Genomic DNA, 17,122 nt, shown 5'->3' with positions numbered 1-17,122 from the left:
ACATTGTGCATCTGAATTTCCCCTGGCATGTCTTACCAACTGAATGATTTGCATTTTTAAATGGGATTACTCATCAAGTTACAGTAAAATTTAAGTTGCCCAAGCAGCTGAGTTATTTTATTGATAATGTCCCTGTACTGTGGGGTTTTTTTGGTTGGGGTTTTTTTTTTTTTTTTTTTTTTTAAATACTGCAGTGACTTTGCTGTGTGAAGATTTGCCTTTTTGCATTCTTCCCCTTCTTGAGCTAGTTGTTGGTCTCTCAAGACCTCCCACAAGAAAAATAAAACGCTTAATCTACAAAACATTGCATATATGCACAGGCTGGAAGTCTCTCAGCACTGCTGGGATCCAGTCAGTTCTGGGGACTGTTTTCATTGTGCTACTTTGGTGCTAGTTCTGGATCTGGTTCCTCACTACCTATAAAAGTTGTTACTCCTTTTATAGCAGCCAGGGAGAATATAGCTAGCTGCAAAAGAATTGTGTTAACAATATTAAAAAATGGGTAATTATAGTTGTTACCCAAAATAGAATGGCTTATTAAAGACTTAACAGTGTTATGGCTATCCTCAACTAAGAGGCTGAGGGGTTGTTTTGCTCCTTTATACAGACAGAAGGCACTGAAATGCAAACTGATTCATTTTTTTGTTCATCTTGTTTTGTTCATTTCCCCCCCCTTTTTCTCCCCTCCGCCCCGCCCCCCCTTCTACTATCTTGTACCAGTACTAGATAGTAAAGCAATAGATCTCATGAATGCTCTGATGAGGCTGAACCAAATCAGGCCAGGGCTTCAGTATAAGCTGCTGTCACAGTCTGGTCCAGTCCATGCCCCAGTCTTCACAATGTCTGTAGATGTTGATGGTACGACATATGAAGCATCAGGACCTTCTAAGAAAACAGCCAAGCTCCATGTGGCAGTGAAGGTAAGGCAGCCTGAAGTAATCTGCTAACCCCAGATCTTGGAACATCGAGTATGAAATACGGTTAGAACTAGTAATATGCAGCCTCAAAATTACAAAAAAAATTGGATGAAGCTGAGCTGCTACCTATGTACTCTAAACACAGCTGGGCATGGCTCAAAGAGCGTCACTGGTTTTACACTAGTGGAGGGGAGGGAGAACTTCCCAGGGCTCTGCAGGTAGCTCAGTTGACAATGGACTGAATGTGGTGTTTAAGTTTTGGACTGGAGGGGTTCAGTTTTGTTCTTTGAAAACCGCATGTTGGTGGCTCCCTCTTTCTCCCCTTCCTTCTATGTGTCTATTCCTGGGTTGTGAGCTCCTGGCAACATGGAGTTGTTTCCTGTCTTCAGTGTCTGAAGAGTACCTTTGCACACTGGGATAAACAATGTACATAAATGATTGGTCTCCAGTCAATTTTTCAGTAAGAGACTGATATCATTCAGGTACTAGTCAACCTACTGTTGCTTCTTGTAGGTGCTCTACATGACAGAGCTTAGGTCTGTAAAACAGTGATAGACTGGAACACCTAACATGAACATCCGTGTTGTATTGCATGAGGATAGTTCAGACTGCTAAAGCAGACTGAGCCTGCTGGGTTTCTGGGAAGAAACAAAAGTTTCCTACAGACAACTGATGTGAAAAAGAACCTCATTTAATAGAACTGCACTTATGATAGGAGCAAGCCCATCTGTCATTCTTTGCTTTTTGTTTTGAACAAGAGTTTCCTTTTTAGAAGCTTCATCTGGCAACTTGCTGCTTTCCTTTGATTTCAGTTTTGAAAAATCCCATTGTCCCATGTGCTTTCAAGTTCAAAGTGTCCAGAAGTAATCTGAGGGAATGTGTTGTTCCTCCAGGAAAAGTAGCTCTCTGCATGTGTGTCCTTCCAGACCTTCTGCCTCGTTCTTTTATTTTGCCTCCCTCCCTGCAGTTGTTTAAAAAAAAAAAAAATAGAAAACTTGCCCTGAAAAGCTGTGACTTCTCTGCCCTTGAACCTCTCTGCATCAGCCACATCTGTGCTGGTGCCTACCCAGCTCTTTTCTCTAAATTTACACATACACAAATCCTGGGCTACACTTCCAAAACATCCATGATTCAAGCCAAGAGGAAATGGGTGGTGTGGTAGAGACTGGCTTTCTTTTTTTCTTTCATTTTTTTTTTTTTTTTTCCTAGCAGATCCAGGCCCTGCTTTCCCAGACTTATAAGAGGGAATAATGTGACCATTTCAGTTTCTAGATCTGACCTTTTTAAAATTTAGAAGCCCTGAAAATGCAGCCAGATGTACCATGATTGTATGGGAGCTGAGCCTGGAGTTACCCATGCAGTTCTCAATTCAGTGTTGGAACGTAGTGATTTTTGCACTTTGTTCTTCAGACTAAATTTTCAGTGGAGCTTCAGATTCTTTTCAGATTCTTCTGGGCCTGTGTCGGATACCTCCATACAACTACGTTAGGTGGCTGGTTAAAGGAGAGGCCAGCCTTGCTAGTGGAGGACGCTTTTGAAGGAACGGATGAATAGTACCTTAATCAGTAAAATTTCATTTGCTATACAGCTGCTGGTTGTAAGCAGCATGGAGAAAGCATGGTTCACTAAGAAGTAGGCTTACTGCAGACAGACAGTTTGTTACTCTGCTAGCTGGGCATTCCTTCACCTCACGTCTCGGTTCAGGAATTTGCTCCCTGTACACCTGCTTTGGAAGCATCTACCCTCTGGTGTTGCGGAAAGATGCAAGCAAGGGAGGTGGTATCAGCCCTCTAGCTTCAGGGGCACATTTTGTATACCACTTGGGTACCTGCTGGCTGTCGCCTGCGGTTTCCTCAGAAACTCCAGAAGTACCATCTTGTAGAAGTACAATGCTTTATTGTTTGCCCTACAGTCAATCTCTTGATCTGCCCATATATACCGAGAGAGGGGGGGAAATGGTGTGCAAAACAATCTCCTTATCATACTGTTAAGCAGCGTCATGTAGTGGATGCACTTCTGAATTGTAATCTATTATTTTACAAGGAATTCTTGAGATTATAAACGATGAGTAATTGCTATCTTTGAGACTAAAATTCTGTTTGTGTTGATCTCACTTTTGGAAACCTGAAACTATTTTCCCCATTGCTACTGTGTTTTTCTCCATTTCAACACAGGAGAAAATGTATTTCTAAGGAATGTGCTTTTATTTAGCATAGGGTGGACATTCTTTTGTGTTGTGATCAGCTTTGTATTTGTTTCTGTACTGCTACCTATTCTATAGTTCAGTTCATGTGGCTTTGTTGTAGGTTTTACAAGCAATGGGGTATCCAACTGGTTTTGATGCAGATGTGGAGTGTATGAGTTCTGATGAAAAATCAGATACTGAAGGTAAAAATGAAACAACGTCTTCAATCTCAAGCAATAATACTGGAAATTCCACAGCTGACACCTCCGCTACCCTAGAGGTGAGTATTGCATTAAAAAGTACAAGTGATGGAGAGGTTTGGGGTTGTTTTTTCTGGTTTTAGGGGTGCTTCTTTTCTCTTCTCCCAGAAGGGGATGGCATTTTAGTTAGGGTGGTGGATGAGGCATTAAGAGAGAGTTTCCAGTCTCAGATCTGCCCTAAGGTTTGTGTCACTGTGGTCAAATAACTGACCTTTGTGCCTCCTTTCCTCAAGTTTAAGGTGTGGTAGCCATCTTGTCCTCGTAAGACCATAAACTTTGAGACAGCTGTTGTCTCTTCTAGTTAGTTTATGTATGGTCTTACAACTGGGACAGCTCCATCTTGTTTGGTGCCTTTGGGCTCTAGTAATGCAAGTTTCATAATATCTGTTTTGTAATAGCGGGTTTGTCAAAAAGGTATACTTACACAGACAGTATTTTAAACTAATACACGTGAAGATGAATGAAAATATAACAATTCATTAGGAGATGTTAAGAAATGTAAAACCTAATTCCTCTATGCATATTGAATGGACTAGAAAATGCTGCATTGAAAATGCTCCAATTTCAATAGAATATACTTTAACTTTGGCACTTGTAGCTGAAGTCAGGTGCTATAAGGAGCATGCTGTGCTTGTTTTCTCGCTGAAGTTGTGGGAAATAGAATATTCCTCAAAGGACAAAATTCTAGTAACTAGTAACTTTGGCTGAATGTCCTCAGGAATCAAGCTGTGATGGGTCTGTAGTACATTAATTGGATATTTTCTTAAAGTATTTCTGGTATTTGTTTCTTTTCACCATTGAGAAACCAGGAGATTTTAAACTCATGCTTAGATGTCATCCCTTTCACCCTTCTCTTCCTGATTTCCTTGGCCAGTGTTCATAAATGCCACCAGGGATTTTGGAGAAGCATCCTGTGTAAAGGCTGAGTAACAGCATTAATTTGTGTATTTGTTTGTCTGCCTGACAGCTCTGTGGCAAGTTCTCTCGGGGCTGTACTGATAAACCATTGTAGATCTCTGCTTTCTTTTTCATTATAATGCTTTTTTCCAGGACTACGGGGCGGGGGGGGGGGGGGTGTGTGTGTGCTGTAAATCTAAGTAATTGTTCTGTTCTTTGAACACTGGTCAAGATGTTAAAACATGACTTTGGGTGTCCATGTTTACACTTTTGAGACACTTTACTTTCAAAGGGCGGGTCCTGGTACTAAGACTCCTGATCTTTATCCAAAATAAGAAGTTGCTTTGGAAAACCTGGTTTTGGTCCCTTAATCATATTTTTCTTCATTAGCGAGTAGTTGTTTGTATCTGTAGCAGAGTGCACTCTAATGCAGCCTGATATGCTGGTGCGCTGAGATCTCAGCTTTACCTTACTTGCTTTCCAAACAGTTACAGATATTTCTGCTGAAACATGTGAGCCAGGATATGAGACTTCTTCAGTCAGAGCTCAGTAGTGCCAGGACATAATTAGATCGAGCAGCAGAGATGTGTGCAAGGTTGGGAAGGCTGATCTCCTTTCAGTACTAAAGCCTTCGGTTTCAAGGAACTTGACACCATCACCTCAGCTTTGGATATTCTCAGGGTTGAAATTCCAAGTCCAGCTGATGTAATGTTCAGTTTGCGTAGATACCAGGCCACAAGGACAGTAGCTCTCACTAACAAAAATAAGAGGGTGTGACTTCTTTTACAGTATTGTTTGTCCCCCTGCTGTTTTTTAGAGAAGAGACTTGCCATCTGCTGTTCTAGCACAGCACGTTATATTGAAGCCAAGGCAGTGTCACTTTTGATATGGGTCTGTTCGTGGGAAGCCTGCCGAGGCCTACGTGTTGGGAAGAACAGGCTATTGCAGAGGCTTGACACAGTGATAACGCTGGCATTGTCTAAGTGGCTGGCCATGTGGCACTGTAAGCCACAATGCTGTAGAAGTTTCTCTGCCTTTTGAAGAGATAAAGGCTCTAAAGCAACACCATGAATGTGTCTCTAGGTAAGAACTCAGGGTCCTATACTCACAGCAAGTGGCAAAAACCCGGTGATGGAGCTCAATGAAAAAAGAAGAGGTCTGAAGTATGAGCTCATCTCCGAGACTGGTGGAAGCCATGACAAGCGCTTTGTGATGGAGGTGAGTGAAGCAGAGTTACAGAGTTGGTAGGTGGTTTTATTAACAGTGCTTCAGTCTTTGGAGTTGCTTGCTGCTATAGTTCAGATTTTTTGTAGTTTGCTTTTTGCAATGCACGTCTGTGGTGGTGATGTTTTCAGGTTTTTTCATCTCTTATTGCTGCTGTGATGATTAGACTGGGGAAAGGAATGTCTTTTATGCTTTAGGAAAACACAGTGGGAATTAAAACTGGATTCTGACAGCCCCAAGCTACATCATGTCTTGACGTGAGGAGGAGGGAAGTAGAAGATCCACAGCTTGACAAAAATATCTGATTTGCAAATTTTGCAAACGTACTTGGTAACCCCATGTCAGTGACTTCATTTGAATCTCCTATTGCCAGCTTACCAGGGGTATTTGGAATGACCGTAGCAGAGGGCAAACTCATTTGATTTCTTCATCTACTTGTGCTACCTCTGAAGTAGCACTGGGTTCTAAAGTGGTATGAGGTAGCATCCCAGTTAAACAGTGTATGTATAGTGTAGGCAAAGATGTTGGTATATAAGACATTGATAAAGATGAGGGGAGCCTCAAATGATTCCTAAAACCCCTGTTTCCTAGCAGTATCATTCATGTGTTGAGAAGCTCAAGCATATTGGCTAAATTCAGTATCAAATAGGTATACTGGTCCTCTTTTAATTGCACGTGTAGTTTCCAGATTCCTAATATCTGCGATATAATGGTTCACAGGATCACTTAGGTATTCTTTATCAGTTTCATAGTCTAGAAGCAGTAGAAATTTGTCACACAAAACACTGAGGACTTTTGTTTTTCTTTTTACTACTGAAATTCTTTATGGATGGCACATTGTGACAAGTGGGTGGAGCATGGTATTCCCAAGGATCAATACTAGGCATAAACTCATGTCTCAATTTTCAGGTAGAAGTAGATGGGCAGAAGTTCAGAGGTGCAGGCCCAAATAAGAAAGTAGCAAAAGCAAGTGCTGCATTAGCAGCACTTGAAAAACTGTTTTCTGGGCCTAATGCAGCAAACAACAAGAAAAAGAAGATTCTTCCTCAGGTAAGAATTGTTACTTGCTTTTTGGACTGCTCTGTTATCACAGCTCTGGGCTGTTTTATAATATAAGAACTTCTACAGGAAGCAAGTGATTTCAGTCTCTTGTTTTATGCACACATGTAAGGTTTCTATTTTTATTCTTCTATAATAATTATTGCAGTATAACAATATAATCTGATAGGTAGGACCATATTGTGGGAAATACAGTGGAAAAGGAGGCACAAAGAAAGAGAGGTGCTGATTAGCTGGAGGAGATACAATAAGGTCAGTGGTTCACCCAGTGATGATGTGGAAGTCTCTTGTGTTTCAGGCCAGAGCCATAGTGTGCTGCTCCATCATGTAAGGTGTGTGGACTTAGGGGATAAGTCATTTATAGCCAGGTAAAGGCCTTAACTCTAGATTCTGGAGTAAGGTGAAATTTTGGCACCTTTTTTGCACCTTTTCAACTTTTCAGATGAGCCATTTTGGTGAGGAAGACTTGTATAATAAAAAGCTCAGTCTTGTTCATTAGGTTTAGTAGCCACAATGATCTCTCAAATCTATTAAAATTAAGGTTGAACAGAGCAGAAACTAATCAACAGTGTTCTTCCTCCAGAGGACTACAGTCTGAACTATGTCCTGAGGATTACAATTCATGTCTCTTGTGCAAATATGTTAGAATTAGGATTTTCTTGTCATTTCACACTGGAGCAGAATGTATCATAAAATACACTTACAAAAGATGTCAAGTCTTATTAGTTAAAGAACAAAACCAAAAATAAGTCCTCTCCATTTCCCTAAGACCTTTGGTTAGGAGTATCAGTTTCTGGGAGTATTACTGTGTTGAAAGTCTAGTAAATGAGGAGAACACTACCTCACAGGATAAATGTTCCACATGCAGTTAAGATATGAAAATGACCTCTGATTCAGGCACTTCCTAAATTCTGATTTTTCTTTTTTTGTTGGTGTTTGTGTGTGCTTTTTTCAGTAGGTCAATGATGGTAGTAACTGCCAAACTTGTCTTTGAAATTCCTGGATTTGCATGATTGTATTGTTTTCAGGGGGCAGTCAGAGCATCTAGTACAGCAAAGCTGTGCTCTGATGCACTGAGCAACACCAGCTTCTGTAACTCCTTGCCGTTCTTTTGCTTGTAGGTGGTGACAATGGGAAAAGGAAGGCGGCATTCTAGTAAAGTTAGGTTACAGCAGTCCGGTGTTGTCATGAGGTGGTTATTTGTCTTTGGGGCGGAATCCTGGCCCTGCTGAAGTTATGTGGGTTCAGAATGGTAGGAGAGAAGCAAAGACAATGTTGTAGATTGAGGAGAGGAAGCCTGTAAGGAGGTGGGAAAGACAGCAGCGAGGCACAGCAGGGAAAGGGTCAGAAGCCACCCGTGTTCATTCGTGCCCGTGTGACCAAACGGAGGTAAATAACGCACACTCTGACCATGCCGACTGCCAGGTCTGAGTGAAGTGAACGTGCTGGGCTCAGTGTGCACTGCTGTGCGCTGCAGTCAGTGACCTGGCAAGGGACTCGCTTGGTTTCTGCCAGTCAGATTCTTTAGGACAGTACTTCTCCAGTCCATATTCCACCTTTAACAAGACTGGCACATCAAGCATGTTTAAAGAGATTTTTAAAAGGTGGTGATTTAATGCAGATGGCTGTGTATTTCCAGCAACACTTTCACTTTCTGAATTTTTATTTTTTATTACTCTGGGCAGACTAAAGGGGTTGTCAATACAGCTGTTTCTGCAGCGGTCCAGGCTGTTCGAGGCAGAGGACGAGGTGCTTTAACACGAGGGGCATTTGTTGGGGCAGCTGCTGCTACTGGATACATAACACCAGGTAAGGCATGATGCTAATAGCTAATAGTTTTTGTCTGCTGGGGTGTTCTTTTCCATGTGTGTCAGTCACCTATGCAAGTGGTTTCTTCAGCTTTAATCATCTGAGATAAAGCAGAAGGGAGAACTCATGGGGCTTTAAATAAATCAGAGCTGAAAAACTGGCGGTGCCTGTCCTTTATGAGGTACAACTTGAAGCTCAGCGTGCACAGAGCACACGGCCATAATGGTTTTCCTGGCTTTATAATTTTATTATATATCTTCTTCATCGTTTACTGCCATGGCACAATTCCCAAAACTCTCTTCCTAGCTAAGAACCTCCTGGATCATGTGCCCTTTAGCATTAGGAATGGCTTTCCCAAGAAACCCTGTGGAGGGAGGTTAAGTTGGCAGGCTCAGGAGTTACTGTGCTCCCACAAACTTTCTACATGAATTGCACATGTGAGCACAGCATCTATTAGTAGCTTCTGTGGTGGCCAAAAAACAAAACCAAAAGAATTTCCCTTCATAATGTGGCTGATGTTAATTCATTATCCCTGCTGCATGGTTCTGATTAGCAGAAACATCTTTTAAAAATCCAAGGGACCCTCTGGTTCATGTTTATGCTTGGTGCTTGCTATAAAGAGCAGGTGAGTTACTAGTCAGGATAATCTCATTGCTGATTCCTCTAGGGCAGATTTGCAACCATCGGAAGCAAAACTGTTCCAGCTTGAAGAGCTGAAGTGCTCAGCTACTACTGGCTGGTACAAAATAGTGTAGGGCTTTTTGTTGTGTTGTATTTAAAATCACAGGCACATAGACTGTAAGGTGTTAAAATGTAAACACAAGAAAATGTTAACAAAACGTTCACTTTCTCATTCCCCTTACTTTTCAAAGTGCATTGTTCTTTGTGACTCTCTACAACATGTCTGAGGCTTGCAGGCGACATGTGAAGGGAATCTAGACATTGTTTTTACTTGGAATGACAAATTTGTAAGAATGAGATGCTGGAGATTCCTTAGTCAAAGCAAATCCAATAGCTTCCAAAAAATGAAACTTATATTCCTTATGCTCAGATTTTCAGATTATAGCATAAGCTCTAATTACACCCTTCAGCAGTTCACACATGCTGATAGCATAGACCCTGTTGTTTGGTAGCCTTGCTTCCTGGCACAGTTGATAGCATGTCATCTTCATTGTTCCTGTATGTTCATGTAATTATAAATATTAAAAACCAGTAATTCATTTTTAATGGCTGTTAACATTGTTTTTGGAACTGTCTTTCTGCCCGAGGAGTCCCTTAAACCTGCCAGGGGCATGCTTCTTGCCAGCATGGAATTATTCCAGAAATAAGTTTAATTTCACAGTCGCTGTAGTTATTAAGCTTTTATTGGCCTTGGCCTTCACAGATTATTTCTCTTCATCCCCTGTTCTTCTCAGAAATCTCTTGCTTTTTGAGATGGACACAAGCGATCCTACCAGGAAAAAAAAAAAAAAACAAAAAACCAAAACCAACAAAAAAATGTAAAACCTTCATGAACTACTGAGATGTAGTAAGCACGATTGGTGTTACCACTGTTGCTTTTTGTCTCACTCCAGAGTCATGCTTAGCTCTTTGGGGAAAAAAGATACTGTTCTCTGTGTGCCTCTAGGTGTTCAGATGTCCTTTGTGAAACTTTGTTTTGTCTGTTAGAAATGGCAGAGGAGAATTCACAGGAGCTTTACTGATGACGATGTTGGTATCTGCCACAGGCATCTAGCATTCCTCTCTTTATAATGGAAGTTGAGGAAAATGACTGTTCTCTGCATTAGACTGTATTTGCATATTAGGAAGAACATAAGCAAATATGGGATGTCTGGATCATGCCAACTCCATGCTCCAACAGTACAGCCTTGAGGGCTTCAGCTGAAAGAAAATGCTAAGGAAATGAAATATGGAATTTAACTCTGATGCTGAGGGTTAAGGACGTCATTGGGTAGCTTGTTCTTCAAGCCACCATGTAGAAGGATTTCAGTGTTTTCAGCAATATTTCGATGTATTAGTGTGAGTTTGTTTTTCCTGTGGTCCTGCTTCAGGACCAGAAAGGGTCCCTCCCTGTGTGTTGGTGTGCAAACACTGATTGTTTTCAGATACTGTAGGAAATGAAACCCATCCCTTATCTGTTTATATTGCAGGCTATGGAGCACCGTATGGGTACAGTACTGCTGCACCAGCTTACGGTATGTATAGCCCAATAATTAACAAATTAGAAATGAGACAGAAACTGTTGTGGCAGTCCAAATGTGGCAGTCCAAGGAGAAATTAAAAGAGATTAAAGCTCTTAAACCATGACAACAACAACACTTTTATGCCATAACCTTGTGGTTCTTTTTTGGTTGGAGTAGCTTTTTTGCCTATGCTTTGCCTGATTTGTGGAAGGACTGCTTGTTCTAATTGCCTGTTCCCTTTCATACTGAAACTGAATTGAAGTAGTTTTCTTACTTTTTACAGCCAATCTGTGCTCCATTCAAAGACTACCGAAGGGCCTATTTCAGCATCTCTGACCTGTATTTATCTAAATGGCATTACAGTAACATTGGCAAAATGTTTGTCCCCAAGTGTAAGTGGCTTGTGGACAAAGCTCCCTTAATGCTGTCAGCTCTATGAACTCCATGTGCACATACACCCCCCCCCCCACCCCCCCTACTCCCCCCCCACCCCCCCCCGCAGGCTACAACACTGCTGCTTGGGACAAGCAGAACGGGTTTTGTGTAGCTTATACCATTAGCAATCAGATTGCAAGGAAGCTAGGACATGGTAATTTGCCCCAATGCTTTTTTACTAAGAAATATAGTGATATTAGGCTGGCAAAGCACTGGTTTCATGAAGATTGTAAAATAAACTAATAATCAGAGGGCTACAATGGAAGGGTTTTTTCTTAACTCAGCTTCTCCCTACCCACTGGCTTTTTTTATGCTAGACTAACAATGCATACCTCTAACCGGCCCTTTTGGTTACTTTGAATGAGGTTTATGTGGCAATGGGAGCAAAGCAGTTTGGAGTCAGTGATATGTCCTGGCACACAAAAAGCGAGCCCACCAGAACCAGTCCCACTACCCTCTCCTGTCACAGGGACTGGGTGAAAGCCTGCTACTCAAATGACAAGTTGAGTACGTTTCAAGGCCTGCAGTTTTTTGTATGGGAAACTAAGCCTGCAATTTGCTATTAATTTTCTACCTTTTGTAGCATTTGTAATACTTGTTCCTCTCAAATTTGTATAGCTTGGGCAATACCAACTCCCCGATAGCATTATAGAAGTTAAAAATATTTCAAAACATTGATTTTATTACTTTCTTTTAGAGGTGTGAGCTATAAACAGTGCGAGAATGCCACTGCTTTATTGAAAATGTTCGTTTTGCTTGACTAAGATCGGCTGGTCCTATTCTGTGCTCCTGCAAGTGGAAAGGGGAAGGATAACAGGCCCATGGCCTGCACTTGCAGTGTGGAATTCTCCCTTCAAAATTGAAGCAAACCTCTCTAGTTTTAGAATTCCTGCCTTATTGACTGGCCAAGTGCTTTGACAGAACGGCAGCCGACAGCAGTGCTGTCCCATTGAGTGTACTCTGTGCGTTGTCTTTTGTGTTGTGTTATGCAAGGACCAGCTACTTGTTTTCTCAAGAAAAAACGAAAGTAAATTTAGTTTAGGGCCTACATCATGGTATGGATTTTTAAAAAAATCCCTCTGGTTCTTTCCAAGCAATAGCCACAGACTATAACTAAGTTGAGTGGTATCTGCATGTATGTATTTTTACGAGCAGTGACATGTAGTGATGTGAGAGGAATCCTTTCCCTGCTGAAGAAAAGAATACAATTGTTACCAACTTTCCTTGCAGCTTTTCTTGCTTTTTTCATTCATTCCTTCCGTTTTGTGTTTTTTCTCATGATGCCTATTTTGGGAGCTGGGTTTTAATCACTTAGCTGTGTATATGTGACATATCACTGACTTCAAAGCATTGTGGAATTGAATGCCCCCATTTTTCACATAAAGAGTTTCTGTTTTTAATGTCTTATGATTGTGATGCGAAGTACTGGGATAATGCTTTTTGGCTGTAAGGTAAATACGTCTCTCTGCCTTTGTAAGCTGTTGCATGTTGGGAAACTTCACTTTGATCATCTGGTGCTCTGGAATACCTGCTGTTGCTGCTTTGTGATTTCTAAATGGATACACAGGTTAAATACTAGAATTTAAATAGGCAAGATTAAAAAAACCAAACAAACATTTAATTGTGCAGAAGTTTGCGAGGCCACAAGAACTCTTTAATAATCATGAAATCAGGCAGATATTAATCTTTCCAGATTTGCCACTTCAATACAGGAGAGGAAATGCAGAATAATGAAGCAGATGCAGAATTTACTGTAGGTGCTTGATTTTTGGCTGACCTACCTGGATGCTTATCAAAGCTGCTGAACAGTTTCCCTGTGAGTTCTCTTTTACGCACAGCAGTGCCTGTCTAGAATATTTGCAATTGTAACTGGCCTGTGAAATTAACTCAGACCATAGAACAAGGTAGTAGAGATTAATTATCATACAGATTATGAAGTAGAGCTTCAAGTCCAAATATACACTCTGCTTTTGAGAATATTGCTTACTTTAATTTTACCAAACACCAGGACAAAAATTAAAGCAAATTTTACGCTAACCATCTGTTTGAAACAGTGCAAAGTGTTGAAGTGTTACTGTTAATGGGACTCTGCACCCTAAAATCACATTGACTGACTGATCTGGAAAAGGTTAATGAGAACACTACTGTAAGCTCTTATCTGACTTTCTTGGATCACTGAACTTATTTGGAGTCCTCTCCCTTTCTTCTCTCTGTAGGTTTACCCAAGAGAATGGTTCTGTTACCAGTTATGAAATTCCCAACTTATCCTGTTCCCCACTACTCATTCTTTTAGCAAATGGCAGAAGCTAATTCCTATTGATTGAACAACACAGTACAGTACAGAATGTTAGAAGAAAAAAAGCCTTTTTATCCTGTTTTCTTTGAACACATACTTGAGCAAAGTCATTTGTAAAGAAACATCTTTTTCCTACTTTTTGATTTTAACAAAATGCAAATTTAGTTCTCTAAAACTTGAAAAAAATGTTCTGTGAAATGTTACCTCATTTTCAAATAACTTATACCAGCCTTCTGTTATAGGGAAGAACTAGAAGCTTAAATCTTACGTTTTAAATGAAGTATCCGATTATGTAAAATTAAATTTGTGAAGGATGTATAGAATATAAAACACTGATCACAAATAAACTGTTTTGTTGTAACACAAGAGTACTGCCTGTTTCCTAATGCAGTCACACAGATCCAGTTAATGACCTGTACTTGTTGTAGGGTTATTAAATGCAGGGCATAGTTCTTTAAAAAAAAATAAAAATTAAAAACTAAAAAAAACCCCAAACCCACACAATAGAAACTTTACAGTTAACATTTAACTTTGTAAATATTATGGTGTGTAATAAACTTAGTAAAATATGGGTTAAAATATTGTTTTATCTTATTTTTTATAGTTAAGCATCAGTACCTGAGTTTCCTTATAATCTTTAAGATCAGCATACTGTAACTGTGATTTTAAGACACAGTCTTAATTATCCAAGAAGTCTTTTCACTTGTGCACAAAATACTGAAAAACAAATGAAACAAAAGGAATTAATCTTAGACTTTCTCTCTGTATTAGGTTGCATTCTGTGAATTAAGTATTAAACAAAGGAAGTTCCCACAGAAGGACTCATTATGTAATTACAGGGATACACAGTTAAGTCCGTATTGCCCAGAGAAAGGACGACAATAATGTTACAATCAGGTTCTTTAGAGCTCAAAAGCTGCTTGTTTTCCTTTCTTTTCTGTTTTTACAAAAAAAAAAAAAAAAAAAAAAAATTTGCACTTGTTCTTGTGGCCTTCTTCACTTTTAAGATTGTCTGCCCACCCTTGATTTTTCCATCCACCATTTCTACAGAAAGCATTTTAGTTGTCAATCTTACATTAAAACAAAGGGTTCTCCTTTTCCCCCTTACATTTATAAGAATCTAAAGCAGCAACAAGGTCCCCATGAAAACTTGCTATTTAATTGTCCCAGTTCTTGTTGAGTGCTGCTGTGAAAAGTGACACACTTCAGCCATAGGCCAGTACTTTTCTAAGAGTTGGTGCTCAAACCGAAAGAATCCTCTTTCTGATAAGCAGTGTGCACCTGTCTGAAATTCCAGGACAGGCCCTGGCTCCATGCTGTCTCCGTGTATTGCAGACTTCGGCATAAAAACTGCTGTGGGCTCTAACAAGGGATTTGAGTAGTCTTTATTAAGGTATCACCCCACAAAATAAGCAGCGTTGTTGGTTGCACTTCTCTACTCAGACCTCACCCATTGCTTTTCCGTAGGTTTGCTTTAGTTCATGCTGTTTTAAAGATTGCCTTTATACACTCTGTTCTCTAACAGACTCTGCTGCTGAGGCAGGGGGAGCTTTATATATGAAGAGGGTGTAAGAATGGTGCTTAAAGCAATGTAAAGTTCCTCCTCTGCTATGCCCCCCATTATAGGGAAGGAAATACTAGAAAAGCTTAATAAGGGGTGGCTTATATAACAAGCTGCTTTTCTTGGAATTAACTGCAGCTGTTATTCTTAAGCTAAGTATTTGTGCTTAGGAATGTGTTTATATCTTAAATGGTTTTTCTTCTGCCGTAGCTCTCGCTTTCGTTTGGTGTTGGTGGTACTTTAATAAAAAATGTAGATCTATTGACAAATAGTGGCGAGCCTGCTGTAGTCATCCATGCGTTAGTGTTGAAATAAAGAGCAGGGTCTCGGGGATGTAGTCAAATTGAGTGGTGCTCGTAAATCACTGATATATTTTGCTGGCCTATGGATGAAAGGAAGCCATCACGGAACCGAAAAAGCATGGCTGATAAAGAGCCCATTTTTGTTAATCAAATATTCATTAAAGGAATCTTTCCTCTGCACATATTTTTTTTTTTTTTCCTCCTCTCCCCATCTTTTGGAGTTCCCCTGATTGGCAACTGTTTGTAGGTGGTTTTTTTTGTTTGTTTTTTTTTTTTAATCCCCAGCTTTGTAAAATTTCAAACAAAATACTCTCTGAACCAATTCTATACGATGAACATTCGTAAGCCAAATAATTTGTTCTTATTTCAAAAACAAGGAGGGCGCTATGCTCTTTTCCAACATGATGGCAGTCATTTCAGATGATTTATAGAAGTCATTTTTTATTTTTTTGTCATTTGTTGGGAGTTACTAACCACATTGTAAACTTGCCCCCTTGCTGCATATTTTACATTTCTCTGCTTTACTGAAAATATGAATGAGCTGTCAGTTCTTTGTTTAGAAAGTGGTAACCTTGGAAGTGTTAGATGTTTCAATACCTTCAAAGAATTAAAAGTGCCCGTTTTGCAATGAAAATTCCACTTGCAGCTGAAAGAGCAGAGAAATTTAAATGGAGCTTTAGCTTCAGCCAGTCTCTCTGAAATTAACATGAAGTTTTTGCTTCTCTGCTCTTTTCCCACTGTAGGTGGTTTTTTCATTGACAGTCCCTATTGCCAGCCTCTCAGCATCGCACCTTTTATTATTCACTTGGGCCCTCAAGATTTCTTCTCTGACTTCTAGAACCATCAGGTTGTGTGGCTCGAAATGGCATTTTGTACATGTCTTAAAAGCAAGAACAAACGTGGCTCGTTTTGAGGTTTCTCAACTTCAGACATGGAATCTGAGCTTTTTTCCTTTTTTTTTTTTTTTAAAGTGTTTTTCTCACTTCTTGAACTTTGTTCCATTTAATGAAAAGCAATACTTACTCTAAGCCACAGTCCTTTCTTTGGGTACATAGCAATAGATGTATGTTATACTTCTGGTTATTTCTTTACACTAGAAAGAAAAGACTGGTGTGTTGGGGGGTTGGAGGGGGGGGGGGCAGACCCAAACACCAAAACAAGAAACAAAACCTAGCAGAGTGCCTGCTTTAAGCAGTGAATCCTGCATTTACTTTCACTATTTAAGTACTTCAGAATTTTAATACTATGACTGTATTTGCATGTTTCCTATAAAAATTGCTACGAAGACTTGCAATGGTCACTTTTGAAGCAGTCGTGCTTTGTGCCATTGCGCATGTCAGCAGACATGAAATGTAGCAAAAAGGCAGAAGAAAAAAAGAGAATATATATTTTTCCAAAATCTAAATAAATGATATACTCTCTCTCTCTCTCTCTTCCCCACATCATTAATATGAGGCACAAAAAGGGTAGGCTTGAACTTGACTTTCAAATGGATTGCTTTTGTGTCTCTTTCAAAATCATCACCAAATGATAGGAAAACATAGTATTTGATAAACATCCAGTTCAAAAAACTTTGCTGCTCTAAATTTACTGAGTTTTTTTTCCTCTTAAATATTCGTATGTTGATATTTTGAGATTGTCAATCAGCAATAACTGAAAGGTGAATGTTTTTTTTTTAAATGGTATTGGAACATCTATATGTTGCAGCTTAAGACTTTTAAGCAGTTTTCAGCAGGTTAATACCACTTTATTCTCATTCTCTCCGGACCTTCATAGCCATATGCACTTGTATAAAATAAGCAGAAATGTAGTGACTGTAAGCTGAGATCGTGATATAAAAGGTAAGAGATTTTATTTTCAGCTTAAAGAATATTTTTATTGCTTTTTTTCTAAAAATCTCATATACCTGTGACAATCTTGTATATGGCACGTTTTTATTATGTCTTGTTTAACTGAATGTTTAAACAGGTAATACATAGGTCTGAATTCCAGCT

At 39.7% G+C, this 17,122-nt stretch overlaps 1 protein-coding gene across 15 annotated transcripts in view; it reads left to right on the top strand.

Annotated features, from left to right (window-relative positions):
* Positions 1 to 17,122, top strand: part of LOC115335413 (spermatid perinuclear RNA binding protein) — a 75,288-nt gene that overhangs the window by 46,220 nt on the left and 11,946 nt on the right. For 10 of the 15 annotated variants that reach the window (XM_030001065.2, XM_030001070.2, XM_030001075.1 and 7 more), the window contains exons 12-18: positions 721 to 920; positions 3,224 to 3,382; positions 5,343 to 5,477; positions 6,393 to 6,533; positions 8,228 to 8,351; positions 10,502 to 10,546; positions 15,872 to 16,265. In XM_030001065.2, coding sequence (XP_029856925.1) covers positions 721 to 920; positions 3,224 to 3,382; positions 5,343 to 5,477; positions 6,393 to 6,533; positions 8,228 to 8,351; positions 10,502 to 10,546; positions 15,872 to 15,966 — 899 coding nt within the window. In that variant the 3' untranslated portion in view covers positions 15,967 to 16,265. Of the gene's footprint in view, positions 1 to 720; positions 921 to 3,223; positions 3,383 to 5,342; positions 5,478 to 6,392; positions 6,534 to 8,227; positions 8,352 to 10,501; positions 10,547 to 13,185; positions 13,627 to 15,871; positions 16,266 to 16,904; positions 16,970 to 17,122 lie in introns of those variants that run through there. The other 5 variants (XM_030001080.1, XM_030001079.1, XM_030001077.1 and 2 more) reach the window with 2 other exon arrangements.

This window comes from Aquila chrysaetos, chromosome 24 (assembly GCF_900496995.4).
Source record: "Aquila chrysaetos chrysaetos chromosome 24, bAquChr1.4, whole genome shotgun sequence".
Taxonomy (NCBI): Eukaryota; Metazoa; Chordata; class Aves; order Accipitriformes; family Accipitridae; genus Aquila; species Aquila chrysaetos.
The sequence above is the reverse complement of the archived record's forward strand: the minus strand, read 5'-3'. Positions and strand labels throughout refer to the sequence as shown.